General features: G+C 40.3%; 1 protein-coding gene across 1 annotated transcript in view; it reads left to right on the top strand.

Annotated features, from left to right (window-relative positions):
- Positions 1-13,417, top strand: part of FGD6 (FYVE, RhoGEF and PH domain containing 6) — a 75,398-nt gene extending 61,981 nt beyond the window's left edge. The window contains exons 15-21 of the mRNA XM_030445327.1: positions 30-132; positions 635-781; positions 1,623-1,725; positions 4,504-4,631; positions 5,275-5,403; positions 7,640-7,788; positions 10,341-13,417. Of these exons, the coding sequence (XP_030301187.1) occupies positions 30-132; positions 635-781; positions 1,623-1,725; positions 4,504-4,631; positions 5,275-5,403; positions 7,640-7,788; positions 10,341-10,377 (796 nt within the window). The 3' untranslated portion in view covers positions 10,378-13,417. The remainder of the gene's footprint in view (positions 1-29; positions 133-634; positions 782-1,622; positions 1,726-4,503; positions 4,632-5,274; positions 5,404-7,639; positions 7,789-10,340) is intronic.
- Positions 13,418-17,988: the final 4,571 nt, after the last annotated feature.

Below are 17,988 nucleotides of genomic sequence, written 5' to 3' on the forward strand. Positions count from 1 at the left end.
TAAATGGATTTTTATTTTCACTCCAACAGTTCTGCTACAGAAAGAGATGAGTGGTTAGAAGCCATCTCCAAGTCAATTGAAGAATATACGAAAAAGAGAATTACATTTAATCCAAGCAAAAGTCTTGAAGAGGTATATAACAGTTATTGTTGACTTGTTCCCTTTTGAAATATAAAGTTTCTTTGCAGGTGTTTAGAGAAACAAGAGGTATTCCAGAATGAATAATAATTGGTGGTAAATGATAAATGAACAGATAATAGGACAGAATGATATTTCATAATGTTATCTACTTCATTAATTTAAAATTTTTTATTCAAAAAGCCCCAAACCAGCTTTTTCAGTTCTCTTCGTAATTTTGCAAGCATAAAGATAAAATGAAAAGATTTCAAAATGTAGCAGCTATTGATATAAACAGGCTGGTAAAGCCTGAAAGACATTCAGCCTTTTTGAACCCATTAAAAGCTGTCTTTGGGCTTGTATTATAATGGTCACTGACAAAATTATAGATAACTTTTAAGACCATGACAAATTAGCAGAGAAGGCTTTCCAACATTATTAGAGTTAACTTCTAATTACTGATAATCATGTTATTTTTCATCATTAATGTAATGATATTCTGCCTATGTTCTCTCAGGCGGATCCAGAGAAGCAGGAAGAAGACAGTCCACTGGGATCAAAAGCTCCAATCTGGATCCCTGATACCAGAGCCACTATGTGTATGATCTGTACAAGTGAATTCACATTGACATGGAGAAGGCACCACTGCAGGGCATGTGGAAAGGTTGGACAATTTTGTGATTACATCTTCTGTTAATCATTCGGGTTGCTTGCGTGACAAATACAGAGGGAGCCCAACTGCACCACCACAACTTTTTTATGGGAACACTGTACTGTGCTACAGCACAATTATATGGATTAAAAGCAACATGTTTGGGTTGGTTTTTTTATGACTTGAAGTGTTACAACAGACTGGTTTTCAACTTTTTAAGCTGTTACAATATTTCTTATTTTATATTTTGGAGCACTGTTTGCACATTTCTGCTTCTACTATTAAATAGTACAAAAGAAGAATGCTAGCTGAAATGGGAAAAATCTCTTCCTCAATTTTCATAAAATAACTATTTTGGATTTAAGTTACTGCTAAGCTTTTTTTAAAAAAAGTATTTAGTGATTATGAAAGACATCTAATAAGCCTTTATTTTTTGTGATGTAATCAAGTGAGAATACCGAATTCAATGCGGTTGAGACATCTATGTTGTGAATAGATTGTCAAGAGAGCAGTGACTATTTTTAGTTATTTCTTTAAATGCTTGTGATTTAAACAGTTCAGTAACACAGTAAGATTATTCTCCTTTTCATGGTTTATTGTTAACATTGGTAAATTGACTTTTGTAATTCAGGGATTTCTTTAATATTTAAATTTTTATCATTTAGAGGAGTACAGAGCAGCAAGTTGGATATAAGGACATGGGGAAAAGCCAAGTTCTTAAACCACTTTCAATCTAAAATACTGCCTATTTCAGGTCCTGTTATAGTCATAACAGTGCTGAAGTGAATGTCTTTGAGCATTTGATTACTTACAGGTGCACATCATGTACAATAATGCTTTTATCCATTTCCAGATTGTTTGTCAAGCTTGTTCATCCAATAAACATGGCTTAGACTATATGAAAAACCAACCAGCAAGAGTATGTGATCACTGTTTCAGGGAACTACAGAAACAAGGTAAAGAAATCTTTCACAAACTCTTTTGTGACCCTAATTAACACTGTATGTCTGTGCCTCATCTTTACTGCTGGGTTACTGCTAATTCTGCTAGTGCCTGAAAAGTGATAGGCACCTGAGGCTGTAAAAGCCCAGACAGGTTTCTGTGGAATAAGCTAGGAGGTGAATTTGCAAGACATTGGCTCTTCCTTCCAGAAACGTGTGCATTTGGCCTGTGGTAATGACATGCAGTGTGTGCTTTCTTTTTGAGGTAAATAGGATCACATTGCTTTTCATTAACCACAGGGTGCAAGTGTAGAACAAAATCTTCACAGTTTATCATGACATCTTAGTAGGCTCATGTGTACTTTTACTCTTGGTGGCTTGTATGCCTGTAAACATCATTTTTGCCAGACACTCTAGTCTAATCTTGCTCTGAAGAAGGCTTCTCCTCAGTGAAGTGTAATCATAAGGTATAACTCCAGCACTGTTCCTGGAGGGGCTCTGTAAAGACATGGAGCTTCCTCTTACTGAAGCAGAGTCTCTTCAGTGTCAAGCCTCAGCTTATCTGGAATTCAAGAAGTTGGCATATCTGCACCTCAGTTTTGAGGGCAAACTCCTAACTGTTGCCTTCTGCACACACAGCACAGGTTTCAATGTAAAACACCACAGCTAGAGCTATTTTCAGTTCCAGAGAACATTGTACTACCGATGCCTGCTGGCAAGCAAGGGTCAGATAGCCTGATGGTAATGACATTTATTTAGAAAGGAGGTCCAGGGTCAGTTTTCTTCTCCCCTGAGAGAACTCAAGTATGTCTCTTTGAAGATTTTCCATATCATTGTGCAGAAACAAAAGTAAAAATCAATAGAGGCACTTCCCATTGAGGTGGGAATCCAGTCCTATCTCACAAGACTTTATCTGAATGCTGTCCAAAGATGTTAGTATAAAATACACAAATGAGCCATAAGCAAGGACTGAGTTTGCTGCCCTTCCCTACAGCAGAACCCCAGTTAGACACAAGCTTTCTAGGCTATTAGGAAATCTGTGGCACCCCAGTGAAATAATCAAGCTACGGCTTCCAGCATGCTGGAGGTGACATCTGTCATGGGGATGTGAACAGCAGCAGCAAAAACCCTTGAAGTGGCAGCCTGAGCTTGCGATGATGGAGAAGATGGATTGCCTGGACCACCTGCACGTCTCTGTATTGGGCACTAGAGGCTGCTGTGTTACGTGCAATTGCAGGTGCTTTTAGCTGGGAAAAGAGGTAGAGTATAGCAGGCAATCCATTTCTTCTCCTGCTCATTATTGCAGAGCCTCATTATGTTTACAGACAACTCTAGTAGTAGATTCAGTGAAGCTACTCATTCCAGGCTGGGCTGTAAAACAGTGGTGGGCGTTGCTAGAAAATGTGTTTTTTAAAAAGTATTGCAGCAGTCTTCCAAGAGAGATGAAGTAATTGCCTGCAACAGTGGAGAAAAATAGTGTGTTCTCTGGGGATGGGACTCTCCAAAAGTGTGTGTGTGTTGTCATGATGCTGAAGAGGAGCCTTACAGCATACATCCTTGTCACAGTTTAACACTGGCCCAGTAATTAAGCTGAATGACAGATGCTTTCTATTAATCCCTCTCCTCTCCCTGATAAAGAAAGGAAAGAGAATAAGGGAGAGAGACTTATGGGTTGGAAACTAAACTACACAGCCTTAATGAAACAGTAATGATAAATAGGTAAAATTACTAAATATATACAAATGTACAGGAAAATTGATACCACGTTCCTCCCCCCTTTCCTCCAATAACTCTCACGTCACCACCGAGGCTGCAGGGCAGCCCTGGGAAAGTCCAGGCTGGACTCCTGGAGTCGGTAGCAGTCGGGAGCTGGATGCAGGAACACACAGATTCAGGCTGGCACGGATCAGGAGCACAGGCACATGAATGGATGGAATCCTCCCAGGATGCTGAAGCAAACAGGGACAGGCAAAGAAGGAAAAGCAGGAAGGGGTTTGACCTTCGTGATCCCTTAAATTTATACTGAGTATGACATGTATGGGATGGAATACTCTGATCAATTTTGGCCATCTATCTTGTCTATTCCTCCCTAAAGGAGGGCTTCACGTGTGGCCTCTTGACTCCTTCCCTCCGTTCAGAGGGCAAAACGTTCCTCAGAACTGAGCAGTGTCCTTGGCTCTGCACACCAGTCTCTAGCAGTAACTATAAATATCGAGTGTTATCAGTCCTAGAAGCACACACTGTCTGAGAAACTTGCTGTTAATTTCAGCAAGTGCAGCTATTTACAAGAGACTTAGCTGAAAGCAAAAGTACAAGACAGAAAATCACCTTTATCCTGGCCCAAACCAGGACAAACCTGAAAAAAGCTGAGAAGATAACAGATGTAGAGAATTGTAAGACAGAGTTAGGGAGGAGAAGTAAAGCACAGACTGGACTGCAGAGAAAAATCTCTAAAAACTTAGTGTGGTTTTTAAGAGTTGAATTTTCACCTTGTCTATTGGCAAAGATAGATCAACATCAAAAAAACAGACTTGGAAAACAAACTAGGTCAGTCCATTTAGTTGCAAGTGTCTTGTAGCTTTTTTAGCCTAATTGTGATTAGGGAGATTCTAATTCATGGCATGCATAATACTGACAGGTTAATCCAATGCTGAATGTAATGTGACCAGGTGTTAATCTGAAGTCCTATGGTAAGAATGAAAATATCAGTTGCTTTTTAGAGACAAAGTCCAATAATGCCTGTGTTTAGTCATCTGCAACTTGAAAGCAATATTTTCATCCTATGTGTTTTAGATAACCAATGCACTCCTAAGAGTGGATCCCCAGTCAACCATAAATCTCCATCAAGTGCCTTGTCTACAGTATTACATAGTATTCCCTCTGGAAGAAAGCAGAAAAAAATTCCTGCAGCCCTCAAAGAAGTAAGTTCTTTACTGATCAAAGTAATGCCTTGTTGGTATTATATCATTAGTATTAACAACGAAAAAATAATTCCATATTTTAGCCCTCTACTCTAGGATGAAAAGTTGAAATTTGCCTGAAACAGTTGTTTGGGCCTTAGTTTTCAATAGGCAGGGACCTGTATGCAGTATATAAAATGCATGAACACCTGTGAGACTGTGATTCAGGGAGATAGTCAGAACTGTAATTTCTGTCTTGCTTCTCTGAGCTTCAAGGAATGTGATTTATCTCTGCACCAACAATCAGTGAGAAGACTCCTACACCAACTCATATCTAGGCTTATGATTAGGAAAGGGAGACCTAAACTCTGCCTACCCAGAGTGAATTTCAGCCCTCTCTTGCCTTGTTGCACCCAATTTAAGTTCCAGCTGTTAATGACCGCAGAAACCTCTTCCAGACCAGACAGTTGTTGACACACAAAATAATTTTTCTTTCAGCCCTCTAAGTTAATTAGCAACATTAACTTGAGATCAGGTAAGAATTTCAGTATTTGACAAAACAGCTTTCTGGAGATTTGTTTTTAAAAAGCTGTACTGCAAAAACCTGGACAGATACATATAACTCTTCGGTGCTTGGCTGTTTGTTTTCTTTTTTTCACTTCAGGTTTCAGCAAATACAGAAGACTCTACCATGAGTGGCTACCTACACAGATCTAAGGGCAGTAAGAAACCATGGAAACATCTATGGTTTGTTATAAAAAATAAGGTGCTATACACATATGCTGCCAGTGAGGTAAGAGTCTGCATATTAGAAATCGAATATCCAATGCCAATGCTGTATTTGCAATAAAATTGTTTATTTTTATGATTGAGAAACAAGGTATAAAATTAGATCACTTTATAGTAATGGATCCAATTGTGATGTCGTATTTTGAAAAAGCCCAGTGAGCCCATAATATGCTGATACAGTTATGCTGTTTCTGATTCCAGACCTAGCTTTGAGTATCTCTGCGCTGCACATCATTGTAGGAATGTTCTGAGCCAGTTGAGTGTGGGGATCTCTTCTGATGCATCACAGCAGACTAGTGGCAAAGCCAACATCATTGAAGTGTTTTGTTCTGCAGTTCCATAAAGTATTTTGAATGCTTGGAAAACGAGCAAACTAAATCTCTTGACTTCTCAAACTGTCTTCCTCAGCCTGTAGTTATTTAATATACAGTGCTGCAGTAGAAAATAAAAGATGCATCTAATCTAATGGCATTAGCCTTTTTATTTAGAGCATGTAGTCCTATTGCTATGTGGAATAAACTCTAACCAATATATATAAGCTCTGCATATCCCAGTGCATGCTGGGGATGTAGTTTTATTGCATCTTCTAATCTTTTGCAACATTTGGATGTATTGTAGCACTTGGTTTTTGCTTTTTTGTATATGTTAGTTTGCTAACAGCTTTCAAGAGCAAAGTATCTAAAGTATTGTTTTAAAGTATTGCTATCCCTCACTTTCTTTCAAAATGTAAGGCCTGACCTCTCCTGTGGAGAGAATTACTGTTCTTCACCCACACTCCAGTTATTTCCTGAATTGTGCTCAAATTTATTCCTGTTTTTCCTGCTGTACTGCAACCCTTTATTTTAACACTTGAATTATGTCCAGAACCTGTGATGTTATTTCCATCACAGCATTGACAATAGTAAAAAATTATGTACAAGACAATTCCTTTTGCAAAGATTTGAAATATTTTAGGTCACTGCTCTTTTGGCAGTTGCAGAGGAAGGAACCTTTGGAAACTGTAAAGAAAGGCATATTTGTCTGTGGCAGTGATCTTGCTTTCTTTTCCTTGCCTTCCTCTGAGATATCAGTCTTCCAGTGTAGCTTCAGTTTGCAGCTGGCAATCACAAAATTAACTCTCTCCTGATTTCTTTAAACTAAGGAATATCTGCCCTTATTTTTCATCTTGATGAGCCATTGCAGGACACATTGTTTTGAGAGTCTCAAGGAAAGTTTGGTGTCTGGTCCAATGTGGTATTAGCCAGGAAAGTCCACTTCAGCTATTAGTCCAAGTAGTGTAAAGATTAGTGGTAAAGAAAACCACTTCTCAGTGGTACAAAGACTTAAGACAGTGAAACAGGTTGTTAAGCCTTACTCAGCTGTTTTCTGGTATCAAGAAATGATGTTTTCACGGGATACTCATTTCAGTGAACAGTCAAACACCTGATTTCTCAAGTGTTTACTTTCTTAGTTTCATTTTTTTCTATCCAGAAGTATTGCAGGACCCAGCCTAGTTACGAAACACTGGTTTGGAATTTGCAGAGGATGAAAAGACTTCTTTTTTCCCCTTCCAAAAATGCTGTGCTTTGTATTTATTAATTAAAAGAGAAGAGTATGAAAAAGGTTGCCTTTTTAGCCAGATTTTGAAATTAAATGAAGAAGAAAGGAAAAAAGTCTAGCTTCTCTTGCTGCTCTTTCCTAGCCAACACCTTGTGAACTCAGCAGCTTTCTTCCCCATCCTGTTAGTTTTCAGCAACAGAAAGTAAATAAATTCAGCCATCAAAAGCATTTGGAGTACGACTGCAGTGCTTGAGAACATGGGTTACATCCATAGCTCCTCCTTTTAGCATAATCAGGGCAGCTTAAATAGCATCCCATATCACTTTTAAATTATGAAAACTTAATGCTATGGTTGTTGGAGAGAGCACTGAGCTTCTTAGTCACAGTCAAAAGTTGATCTGATATAAGTCCTTACCAGGCATACCAATGACACTCTGCAGTGAAAGGCAAGGTAGATGTTATCAGGGAAATAAAAAGGGGAACAGCAATGTTGATGTGTACAAGGTTTGGTTATTTCCTGTTCCCTGATTAATGCATGGAGACTATGAAAAGCAGGATTTTTTGCACAGCTATTTGTATTAACTGGTTTGTTTTATAATCTATTGCAATGTTACGATGCATTAATAAAGTGTAAATACATTCCTTAATATGTCTTACAAGCTCTAATTTTGTCTTTTCTGCTTTTTTCCCTTGTTAAATAGGATGTGGCAGCATTAGAGAGCCAGCCTTTACTGGGATTCACAGTCAGTGAAGTAAAAGATGAAAACTCAGAGTCAAGAGTGTTCCATTTACTGCACAAAAACACTTTATTTTATATATTCAAAGCAGATGATCCCCATTCAGCTCAAAAGTAAGAAACTATTTGAAAAATATGTTATTTTTTCTGGGGAAAATGTTTCAGAAGTCACAGATGTTAATGTTCATAGGTTAAGCACATGTACAAAAGAGGCATATTATATAGTATGTAAATTAAAAATTAAGGTACTTAAACACAAGGTCCTGGTTTCATTAGGACTTCTGAAATGCTTTATATAAAGAAGCAGACTTTCCTCTGCAAAAGAATGTATGTAGGAAAATGGAAAAGTCTAAGATAAAGTAAGAAATCTTTCTTCTTCCAAGCCCATTCCTCTATCCCTGGTCTGCTCAAGTCTGTTGTTAGTACGTCAACATTCAAATGCCTGCAGGAGTAGTTTTGTGCTAACAGGGTTATTCTAAAAAAACCAAAGTACCTGAAAATACTGAACAGCTGAAAATGTGCTTAACACTTCTCTACATACAAAATCTGGAAGTCTTTATTTTATTTTTGGGGGTATTTTGACTAGTTGATGCACACAAGTGTTACCTTGTTAATTAAAATAGTATTCTCTTGTTTCCACTGTGACCTCATTTGTACTACATAAAACAAAACTGAAAAATCCAAGGCATTCAAATAGCTTTGTTTTCCTGTTCAGACAATGGCTTTTGGTCAGCAGGAAAACTGGAAATTGGACATACTCTATTTTATTGAGCCTAGGAGTAACATTAGATACCTTAAATATCAAGCTTTCTCCAGGTATGTAATACCCTTAGGAGATTTATCCTGAACCCCCAGAATAAATGCTGCTTTCGTAGCATTTAAAGAAAAAACAAAGAACATTCAGTTGGCCTGTTTCACAGTGGACACTATTTTTTTCCTATTAGGGCCAAAGAAATATCTGACATATTTGTGTAAGTACAATAGTACATCTTAGCAGATGTTTGCTTTTTTATGAGCTTTGAAATTTCACAGTCTGGTACTATGTTCTGGGCTTAAGCTGTTTATGAATTTGTATGTTGCATTAGTATTTGAATGTTGTATTTGTATTCCTTTATAGTTATTTTAAATGAACAATATGGCAGTGGAAAATTGAGTGAGATTTGAAATGTAAAGGGTGGAAGTTTGGGTTTTGTGTTCAGACAGGCACAAGCATTTACACATACTTAAATACATTCTTACCAAAAGCTTAATTCAAAAAACTGCACACAGTTACCAAATTAAACACTCAGGGCAAGGAAGAGCCAACATTTGTGGCTAATGTTTAGATATCCTCTGAATACTAAGACAGGTTTGAATTTCCTTGGTAACTATAATTTTACAGTCTTTGTCTCATTCAGTTCTTGCAAGATTTTTACTCAGGAAAAGAAGTATCACTTTTTGGACCCCTTAACTTTAAAGGCACTCAGGTCAGCCATCACTTGAAAGATAGAACTATTTCATTATTTAGTTTGCAAGTGTTGCGTTGGCGTGCTTCAGAAACACTAATTTTTGTAGCATTCTTGAAGAGGTGAGGATGTTTGTCACCCTTGTAATCAAGTAGAAACAGAAACCACAGCTACAGGGGAATTTCCAGTTCAAAACAGCTTGGATCTGCTGTTTGGGACATCCCCTGCCCTTTATACATGCTTGTATTTTCACAGATATATAGTGGGCAGGGTGTCTGTTAATATGTGATTCAGTAGTAACATATACTGTGTGTGCATAGAGGGCAGTTCTGTCATCATGCAAAGGCACCATTCCTGCCTTCCAGCCTCTGTGTTCTGAGGCTTCCTCCCTCAGCCCCATTAGTTCTTCACTAATACTCATGTACCAGCTGCAAAAGCAGACTGCAGGGGTTATGCACATGGGTTATGCACATGGCTGCCTGAGTTATTGTTGTATCCTGAGTTATCCCAAATGGTACTTGCAGTGAAATAAGAAAAGAGAGTATTGGTTTTTTAAGAAGGATATGCAATCGTATTATTAAAGTTGGCATAACCTTGGCATTTCCTGCGTCTTTGAGCATTTGGTTGCCCAGCTTCACTTGTTCTTTATGCATTTAACTTCACAGAATCATAGAATGGTTTGGATTGGAAGGGACCTTAAAGATCATCTAGTTCCAACCTAGAGATACCTCCCACTAGACCAGGTTGCTCCAGGCCCCATCCAACCCGGCCTTGAACACTCCCAGGAAAGGGGCAGCCACAGCTTCCCTGGGCAACCTGTGCCAGTGTCTCACCACCCTCACACTAAAGAATTTCTTTCCAGTGTCTAAACTAAATCTATCCTCTTCCAGTTTAAGGCCATTACCCCTAATGCCATTGCTCCGTGCCCTTGTAGAACATCCTTCCCAGCTTTCCTGAAGGCTCCCTTCAGGTACTGGAAGGCTCCTTCAGTATGAAAGAGTGTGGAAAAAAGTTTCTATCATCTGGCCTTGTACTGATAACCTAATACATCTTTAGTGAGCTTTGTATGTTTGGACTCACTGAATAGATTTCTGGCATTTGCACTAACAAACCAGCTGGTAATGGAAGTATGATGTTTCTTGGGTCACTCTGTAGCTATTTAAAACAGTGCATTCATGCTTTTATCAGCAATTTCCTAACAGTGTTTATTTTTTCTATTAGGTGGATAGAAGCTTTTCAAGAAGGCACTGTATTATAGCATTGTCAGCATCGTGTCTGCAAGCTTTACAGAAAATATCTGAGGATGGTGGTAAAACAGAGTACAGCTGTTCAAGGAAAAAGAATCCTGCCATCTCAACCTACACAAAATTGTATATTTGTCAGGATTAGGAGTTACTGCATTTTTAGTGTAAGGTGGTATTTTTTTTAAAGAATTGTGTTTTTCTGTGTTGATACAAAGTATGTTATTTATTAAATTCCGATGTTTACTTTAATAGTCAGAATTATTTGTGACATTTGAAATGAGGTTGAGGTGCCCATGTCTTCAGAATGGCAGGTGATTGGTTAACATATTCTGAAAGTTTGTGCTTTTTAAAAAACAAAACAAAAATTAAATCTGTTGCAATTGTACAATTTCTCATGATTTCTGTATGTCTTGAGTTGCTGATGCTCACTTTGGGATTTAGCAAGAACAGATCAGAATAGGAATTTCAAAGGTTTTGGATCCTTTGTTGGTTATGTAAACTCCTTTATGAAAAGTCATATAATATTGCTGCTCCTTTCCTTGAATGGGAGTTGAAATCTTGCATACCAGTACATTAAAACAATACAACAAATTCTGTATCACAGAAGCAATTGCAAATTATAGTTCAATTATAAAAAAAAAGGGGGGAAATATTTTAAAACAGACTTCGAAATCACTAAGATAGGGCGCTAGATCTTCTACAGTACTATAAAGCCAAAGAGTCTAAATGAGTTACCTTCAAACAATTGCAGGATATATTTTCTTTCATTTCCAGTACTAATTTAAAGCAGAGATAAAAAACAAAACAAAACAAAAACATTTTTATACAGGGAAAAGATCAAGTATCTTCCTTGTTTCAAAACTCTGTGTCAAATGGCTTCTGTATGCAGTATGAAACACTGTATAAACTATTGTTCAAAGAACATTAAACAAATATATGCCCCCTCCTCTCCCAAAATTTTAAACTATTGTATATTTAAATATTATATTTAAACTGGAATTGCTATACCAAGAAAACTCAGCTTTTAAAGTGCACATGGCATTTAACTATATACCATTCTTTGAAATACTTTTTGTTTACACTATGATTTGTTCTGTTTGACACTTTAAAACACGATTCAGTTGTTGGGTTGTTGTTGTTTTGTTTTGTTTGTTGTTTTTTTTTAAGATAATTGTCAGTATACCTCAATAGGAAATACTTACGAATTATTCTGGTGCATTTGTTCTATTTAACTTCTGAAAAAAAATTAACACTGTAATAGCATAAATGGAACTAGAACTATGAAAAAGACATGAAAGGAAGCCATTTTTATCTCAAATGAAATGCATATGTAGCCAGTTAATTTTACCATATGAAACACTTCTCAGTAGTCTTCTGAATCAAGCCAGTTGTGGTAATAGAAGAGCAATTCACATTTAATTAATAGTTTAAATCCATTTATTAGCTATTCTATGGCCTCAGGAAGGGAAGAGAATAGATGGTAGAATAGTCATCATAAAAAGGCCAAATAGATGGTAGAACAGTCATCACAAAAAGGCCAAAATGAAAATGCAAATCAAAATTCTCTTACTCTGTCAGACATCTCAAGATCAGGTCTAAGACACTAACACAGCTCTGAATAAGCTTCATTTTCTGAAGCATAAGTTAGTAGTGGGCTTGGAAGCTTCCTGCTTAATACTAAATATACAAGTATATTTATTATATTATACTTGTATATTTATACAAGTATTTATACAAGTATATTGCATTGACTTCAGGCATTTCAGTAGAATACCTTTCTGAATCAGGGACTTCAGGCTGTAGATCTGGCTTCCCTCCTGAATGCTCAAGAATTGACCATATAGTGTCTGAAATTCAGTGAGAGTCTGATCAAAGCCTTTCTCTTCTGTTTTAATACAAACATGATAAATGAATATTTTTCTGTGGTTATATACATAGGGCTTTTCCTTAATTTTCAAAACCAGCTGCTGACTGAAGCCATGTAATCTATGAGCATGTCTCTTCAGGGTGATTTCTCACATGGTTTTTACTGTATCCAAAACAAAACTTATACCAATGTAATAGAGATGTGATGTTCTTCTAGTTGATATTATCAAAGGGAAGAACTTTTTAATATTTTTATAGGGACCAACGCCCAACTAAGATGGAAAACCATAAACTGGCAAGTGAATCAGAAATTTGGCTAGGAGCAAGCTAATGTAATTTCATCTTATGGTTTGATATTGAAAATAGGTTAAACTGTTCTGTAAACATCATAGGACTTCTTCCAGAAGCAGCTGATCAATCAATCTTTCTGTGACAGAAATAGATTATAATGGAGCCTTAAAAACAACAGTACATATGTTGCTGATTTTGTGTGAAATAAATTGTCTTTGTAAACGTTTTAATATTCCCTTTCCTCTTTCTCTAGCACTAGTACTTTGTGTCATAGGAAGAATATAGGCATTTTCATAGCATTTTCAGATGACTGGTTTTCAAAATTACTCTTTCTCCAGCTCTTGATTCATTACCATCAAAAGTAAAGTATTCACTTCTTGATTTGACTAAACCCTAAGAGAAGAGCAGAAGGTTTTAAACACCTGGCTACCTCTTCTTATAAGAATCTATAGCAAATAATTAATTTAAGATTGGTTAGAAGACTATGAGACAAATATTAGCATTTAATGTTAGGTCTAGCATCTTTATTCTTGGGTAAATTAAACATTTTTGGATCCTGAATTTTCTTTAACTTAAAATTATTTTTTGTGCCCAAAGGACTTAAAAACAGATGGATAGCTGAGCAGCTATGGAACACATCTTACAAAATATTTTTGTGTGCTTATTATTGTATTGTAACATAAAGAGATATTTGGAAAGACACATTCAATGCATTTGATAGCCGTAACTGCTGTCCCCTGTATTTACCATTCAAATAGGCTTTTGTTTGGGCTAGTCCTAAATTGTACTGTCTAAATAAAAGAATAGAATCTTTATTTTGTAAATGAAAACAATTCAAAGTGTTGTACATATTTCTGTGGATATGTATCATTTTTGTATAAATAAATTCACATTAGTTGAGTCTGCATTGTCTTTTAAAAATAATTACAGGTTTTTATGAATTATGTAATTAATGTATTCATTGGTGGCATATTAGCCTTGCTTTAAAGTTCCTACTATGTTTTGCCCTCAGGAACTGAACAGCCTGAATAGGTAGGCTCTGTGCACCTGCTGACAGTGCTGCTGAATCTGACCACCGAGCATTAAAGTTAATTATCTTCCTCATGTCAGTCAAAATGTCAGTTCCGGTCACTAGTGGTGTCCCCCAGGGATCAGTGTTGGGCCCAGTTCTGTTCAATATCTTCATTGATGATTTAGATGAGGGGATTGAGTCCATCATCAGCAAATTCGCAGATGACACTAAGCTGGGGTGGAGTGTTGATCAGCTGGAAAGCAGGAGGGCTCTGCAGAGGGACCTGGACAGACTGGAGAGTTGGGCTGATTCCAATGGGATGAGGTTCAACACGGCCAAGTGCCGGGTCCTGCACTTTGGCCACAACAACCCCATGGGGAGCTCCAGGCTGGGCACAGAGTGGCTGAGAGCAGCCAGGCAGAAAGGGACCTGGGAGTCTGGATTGACAGGAAGCTGAACATGAGCCAGCAGTGTGCCCAGGTAGCCAAGAAGGCCAATGGCATCCTGGCCTGTATCCGGAACAGTGTGGCCAGCAGGTCCAAGGAAGTGATTCTGCCCCTGTACTCAGCCCTGGTGAGGCCACACCTCGAGTACTGTGTCCAGTTCTGGGCCCCTCAGTTTAGGAAGGAGATTGAGGTCCTGGAGCGGGTCCAAAGGAGGGCAACCAGGCTGGTGAAGGGATTCCAGCACAAGTCCTGTGAGGTGAGGCTGAGGGAGCTGGGGGTGTTCAGCCTGGAGAAGAGAAGGCTCAGGGGAGACCTCATCACTCTCTACAGCTCCCTGAAAGGAGGTTGGAGCCAGGGGGGGGTTGGTCTCTTCTCCCAGGCAACTCTCAGCAAGACAAGAGGGCACGGTCTCAAGTTATGCCAGAGGAAGTTTAGGTTAGATATTAGGATTTCTTTACGGAGAGGGTGATCAGACATTGGAATGGGCTGCCCAGGGAAGTAGTGAATTTTCCATCCCTGGAGATATTTAAAAAGAGACTGGATGTGGCACTCAGTGCCATGGGCTGGTAACTGCAGCGGTAGTGGATCAAGGGTTGGACTCAATGATTTCTGAGGTCCCTTCCAACCCAGCCAATTCTATGATTCTATGAAAACACAACACAGTTCTCACTACCAAAATCAGTGTCTTTGCTACGAAAATTATTTCTGTCTCCCTGCCCTCCTGTCTTGCCTTAGCTGGCTCACGCTGTCTACTTCTTCCCTTTCTGTTCCTTCTTCTCCAGCCCACTCCTCCCAAACTAAGAGCCCACCCCTTCATGTGTTCATGACATTTGTTTTCCATAAAGCCCTTCCAGAAGCAGGTGGAGAGGTTGTGTGGGAATGCAACTTGCAGACAAAGCACAATCCAAAATATTGCTCCTGAACAAGTTCTGTCAGACACCTGGAAGGTGGGTTTTATCTCCTGAGGGCACCTCCCAACCCTGCAGAATGACATTCAAGTTTCATCAGCTCTGGAACGAGCTAGGCTCCCTGTGCCAGTGTCTTATTTTAGCAAAGACAGAGGATTTTTACTCATCTGCCCCTCTCCAGATACAAATGTGTGAATTTACCTATCCAAGCCCTGTGGTCTTGTTTAAGAGGGACCTGGACAGACTGGAGAGATGGGCTGACTCCAATGGGATGAGCTTCAACAAGGCCAAGTGCCGGGTCCTGCACTTTGGCCACAACAACCCCATGGGGAGCTCCAGGCTGGGGACAGAGTGGTTGGAGAGCAGCCAGGCAGAAAGGGACCTGGGAGTCTGGATTGACAGGAGGCTGAACATGAGCCAGCAGTGTGCCCAGGTGGCCAAGAAGGCCAATGGCATCCTGGCATGTATCAGAAACAGCGTCACCAGCAGGTCCAAGGAGGTGATTCTGCCCCTGTGCTCAGCCCTGGTAAGGCCACACCTTGAGTACTGTGTTCAGTTCTGGGCCCCTCAGTTCAAGAAGGATATCGAGGTCCTCGAACAGGTCCAAAGGAGGGCAACCAGGCTGGTGAAGGGACTCGAACACAGATCCTATGAGGAGAGGCTGAGGGAGCTGGGGGTGTTCAGCCTGAAGAAGAGGAGGCTCAGGGGAGACCTCATTGCTCTCTATAACTACCTGAAAGGAGGATGGAGCCAGGCGGGGGTTGGTCTCTTTTCCCAGGCAACTCTCAGTAAGACAAGAGGGCATGGTCTTAAATTGTGCCGGGGGAAGTTCAGATTGGATATTAGAAAGAATTTTTTCACGGAAAGGGTGATCAGACATTGGAACGGGCTGCCTGGGGAGGTGGTGGACTCTTCGTCCCTGGAGACATTTAAAAAGCGACTTGATACGGCACTCAGTGCCATAGTCTAGTGACTGTGGCGGTAGTTGATCAAGGGTTGGACTCGATGATCTCTGAGGTCCCTTCCAACCCAGCCTATTCTATGATTCTATGATTCTAAGTCTTTTTGACAAAGAAAGTATTCCCATCCTCCTCCTCTTTGGGGTACTGCACCTGATATTCAAGCTATTTTAAAAAAATAAATTATTCAGCACATTGTTATGGACAGACATACCAATGGCAAAGAAGCATCTTAGGGAACAATCTTTCTGAAGAATTAAGGGAGTTGGGTCTGTGTGAAGGTCAAATGAAGTATCTTGCATTAATAAATCAGCAGAATCCAGTTTTGCTGTGTCTATTGAAATATGCCTGAACCACACTGTTTCTGTGGGCATAAGTATTTTAGCAGGGCCTGTAAGGGAGAGATTTGTCTGACAGGTTAGTTATGCTGCTTCCTTCTCCTTTTTTGACTGATGTCTGAAAGTAGTTTTTTGCTAACTTGTAAGTAACAGCATAAAGAATTTTGCTTCTCTGTGTGTTTTTGATAGGGATGTGTCTCTTGTAATCCTGGCTGACACAGCTACATGGACATGCTTTTGTAATACAGATAAAGTATGAATTGGGTCACTTGCTAAGAAAAAAAATCAAAGCCTGTTTTATTGGTTACAGTGACATTTCTGCTCTATTGAGGGTATCAGAATACTTGTCTGAAATAAGCTTTGGTGCTAATTCCTTGGTATTTGTTAAATAAAAAAATAATAATCTCCTTCATTTAGAAAATGCATGTGCAGCTCAGGCTAGCCTGGGAGGTGATGGGTACTGCAAATTGAAAGCGCTGTAGCATTTGACACTTTCGGGAAATGCCTAGCAAATTAGTTGCTACAATTTAAAAATTCTTCATGAGGTTCATTTGCATCTGACTTTTGGGAAACCGTTTGATCAAAAAGCAAAATCTGATGCTGAACTAGTGATCTTGAGCAAGAGTAGCTAAATGTAAGCGCATTGTGGAAGTGGGGGTGGGACAAAGAGCAATAAAGGAATTGGCCAGATAAGAGCGTGAATGATTTTATTAATGCTAATACATAAAATGCTTGTAGTCTTTGGAGTTTTTTCATCTCCACTTCTCAGATGTTGATGCTTTTATCATCTGATTCGATAGAAACTGCATAAAGTGGGCTAACCAAATTTCAGCTAATAAAATTGTGCATGCTGCCCCGGTGACCTGAATGATCTTGAACCACAGCTGCACAATCCGCGTTGGACAGATGGAAGAGGGAGGGGTGAAAGGGACATATTTAAAGAATAAAACTTTTACTTAAAATCCAGGTCACTAAAATAACTACCATAAACCAAGTAATTAGCTAACACAATTTTGGCCAAAGAACCGTAGCGAATTGCTCCTATAGCGCTTATTTAAAAGCCCTGTTCCAGCCTGGAGTGCTCTCATTAGCACGCAGGCTCCCGACTGCCTTTCCAAGCCCCATCCCAGTGCTGACATTTCACGCAGGCAATGGCTGCTGCCATCTGAATCGCCGCCGCTGGAACTGCTACAGCAGCTGCAGCGAAGCCCCGTTTGTTTCCACTCAAACCGAACCTGCGTGTCTCACCTACCTACCCGCCCCAGGGGGAAGACCCCCACCGAGATACCCACACCCAAAAGCTCTGCGCCTGTGGTGCTAAAAGCCCAGGCTTTCCCTTCTCCATGGCAGCGGGGATGCGAATTCTCCTCCCGATGGGCACGATAATGCCCGCAAGCTGTCAGAGCGGCCTGAGGCAGAGCCCGGCAGCTGCACCGCGGGACCCAGCTCCCCAGGAGAGCTTTGCTCTGGGCCCGGACCGCTACCCCCTCAGCTCTCGCTGCTCCCCGCCGCACCCCCTGCCTCGCGGGCCGTGCCCCGCAGAGCGGACAAAGGAGCGCTCAGAGCCGCCGCTGCGGCGGACTCCGTGACCGAGGCTGAGGCTGCCCCGCCCCCGGGCGCCGTTAACGGCCGCCACCGCTCGGGTGGGGAGGGTGAGGCGGGCGGGAGAGCGGCTCCCCGGGCCCCGCCCCTCCCCGGCGGGACCCCGCCCTCCCCGCGAGGCGGCCGGGCGAGAGCGAGCGCAGGCGCAGCCGCCGCGGCGGGGCGGGGCGGGGCGGTGCCGAGCGGAGCCGAGCGGAGGGGGC

Source organism: Calypte anna, chromosome 1, assembly GCF_003957555.1.
Source record: "Calypte anna isolate BGI_N300 chromosome 1, bCalAnn1_v1.p, whole genome shotgun sequence".
Lineage (NCBI taxonomy): Eukaryota > Metazoa > Chordata > Aves > Apodiformes > Trochilidae > Calypte > Calypte anna.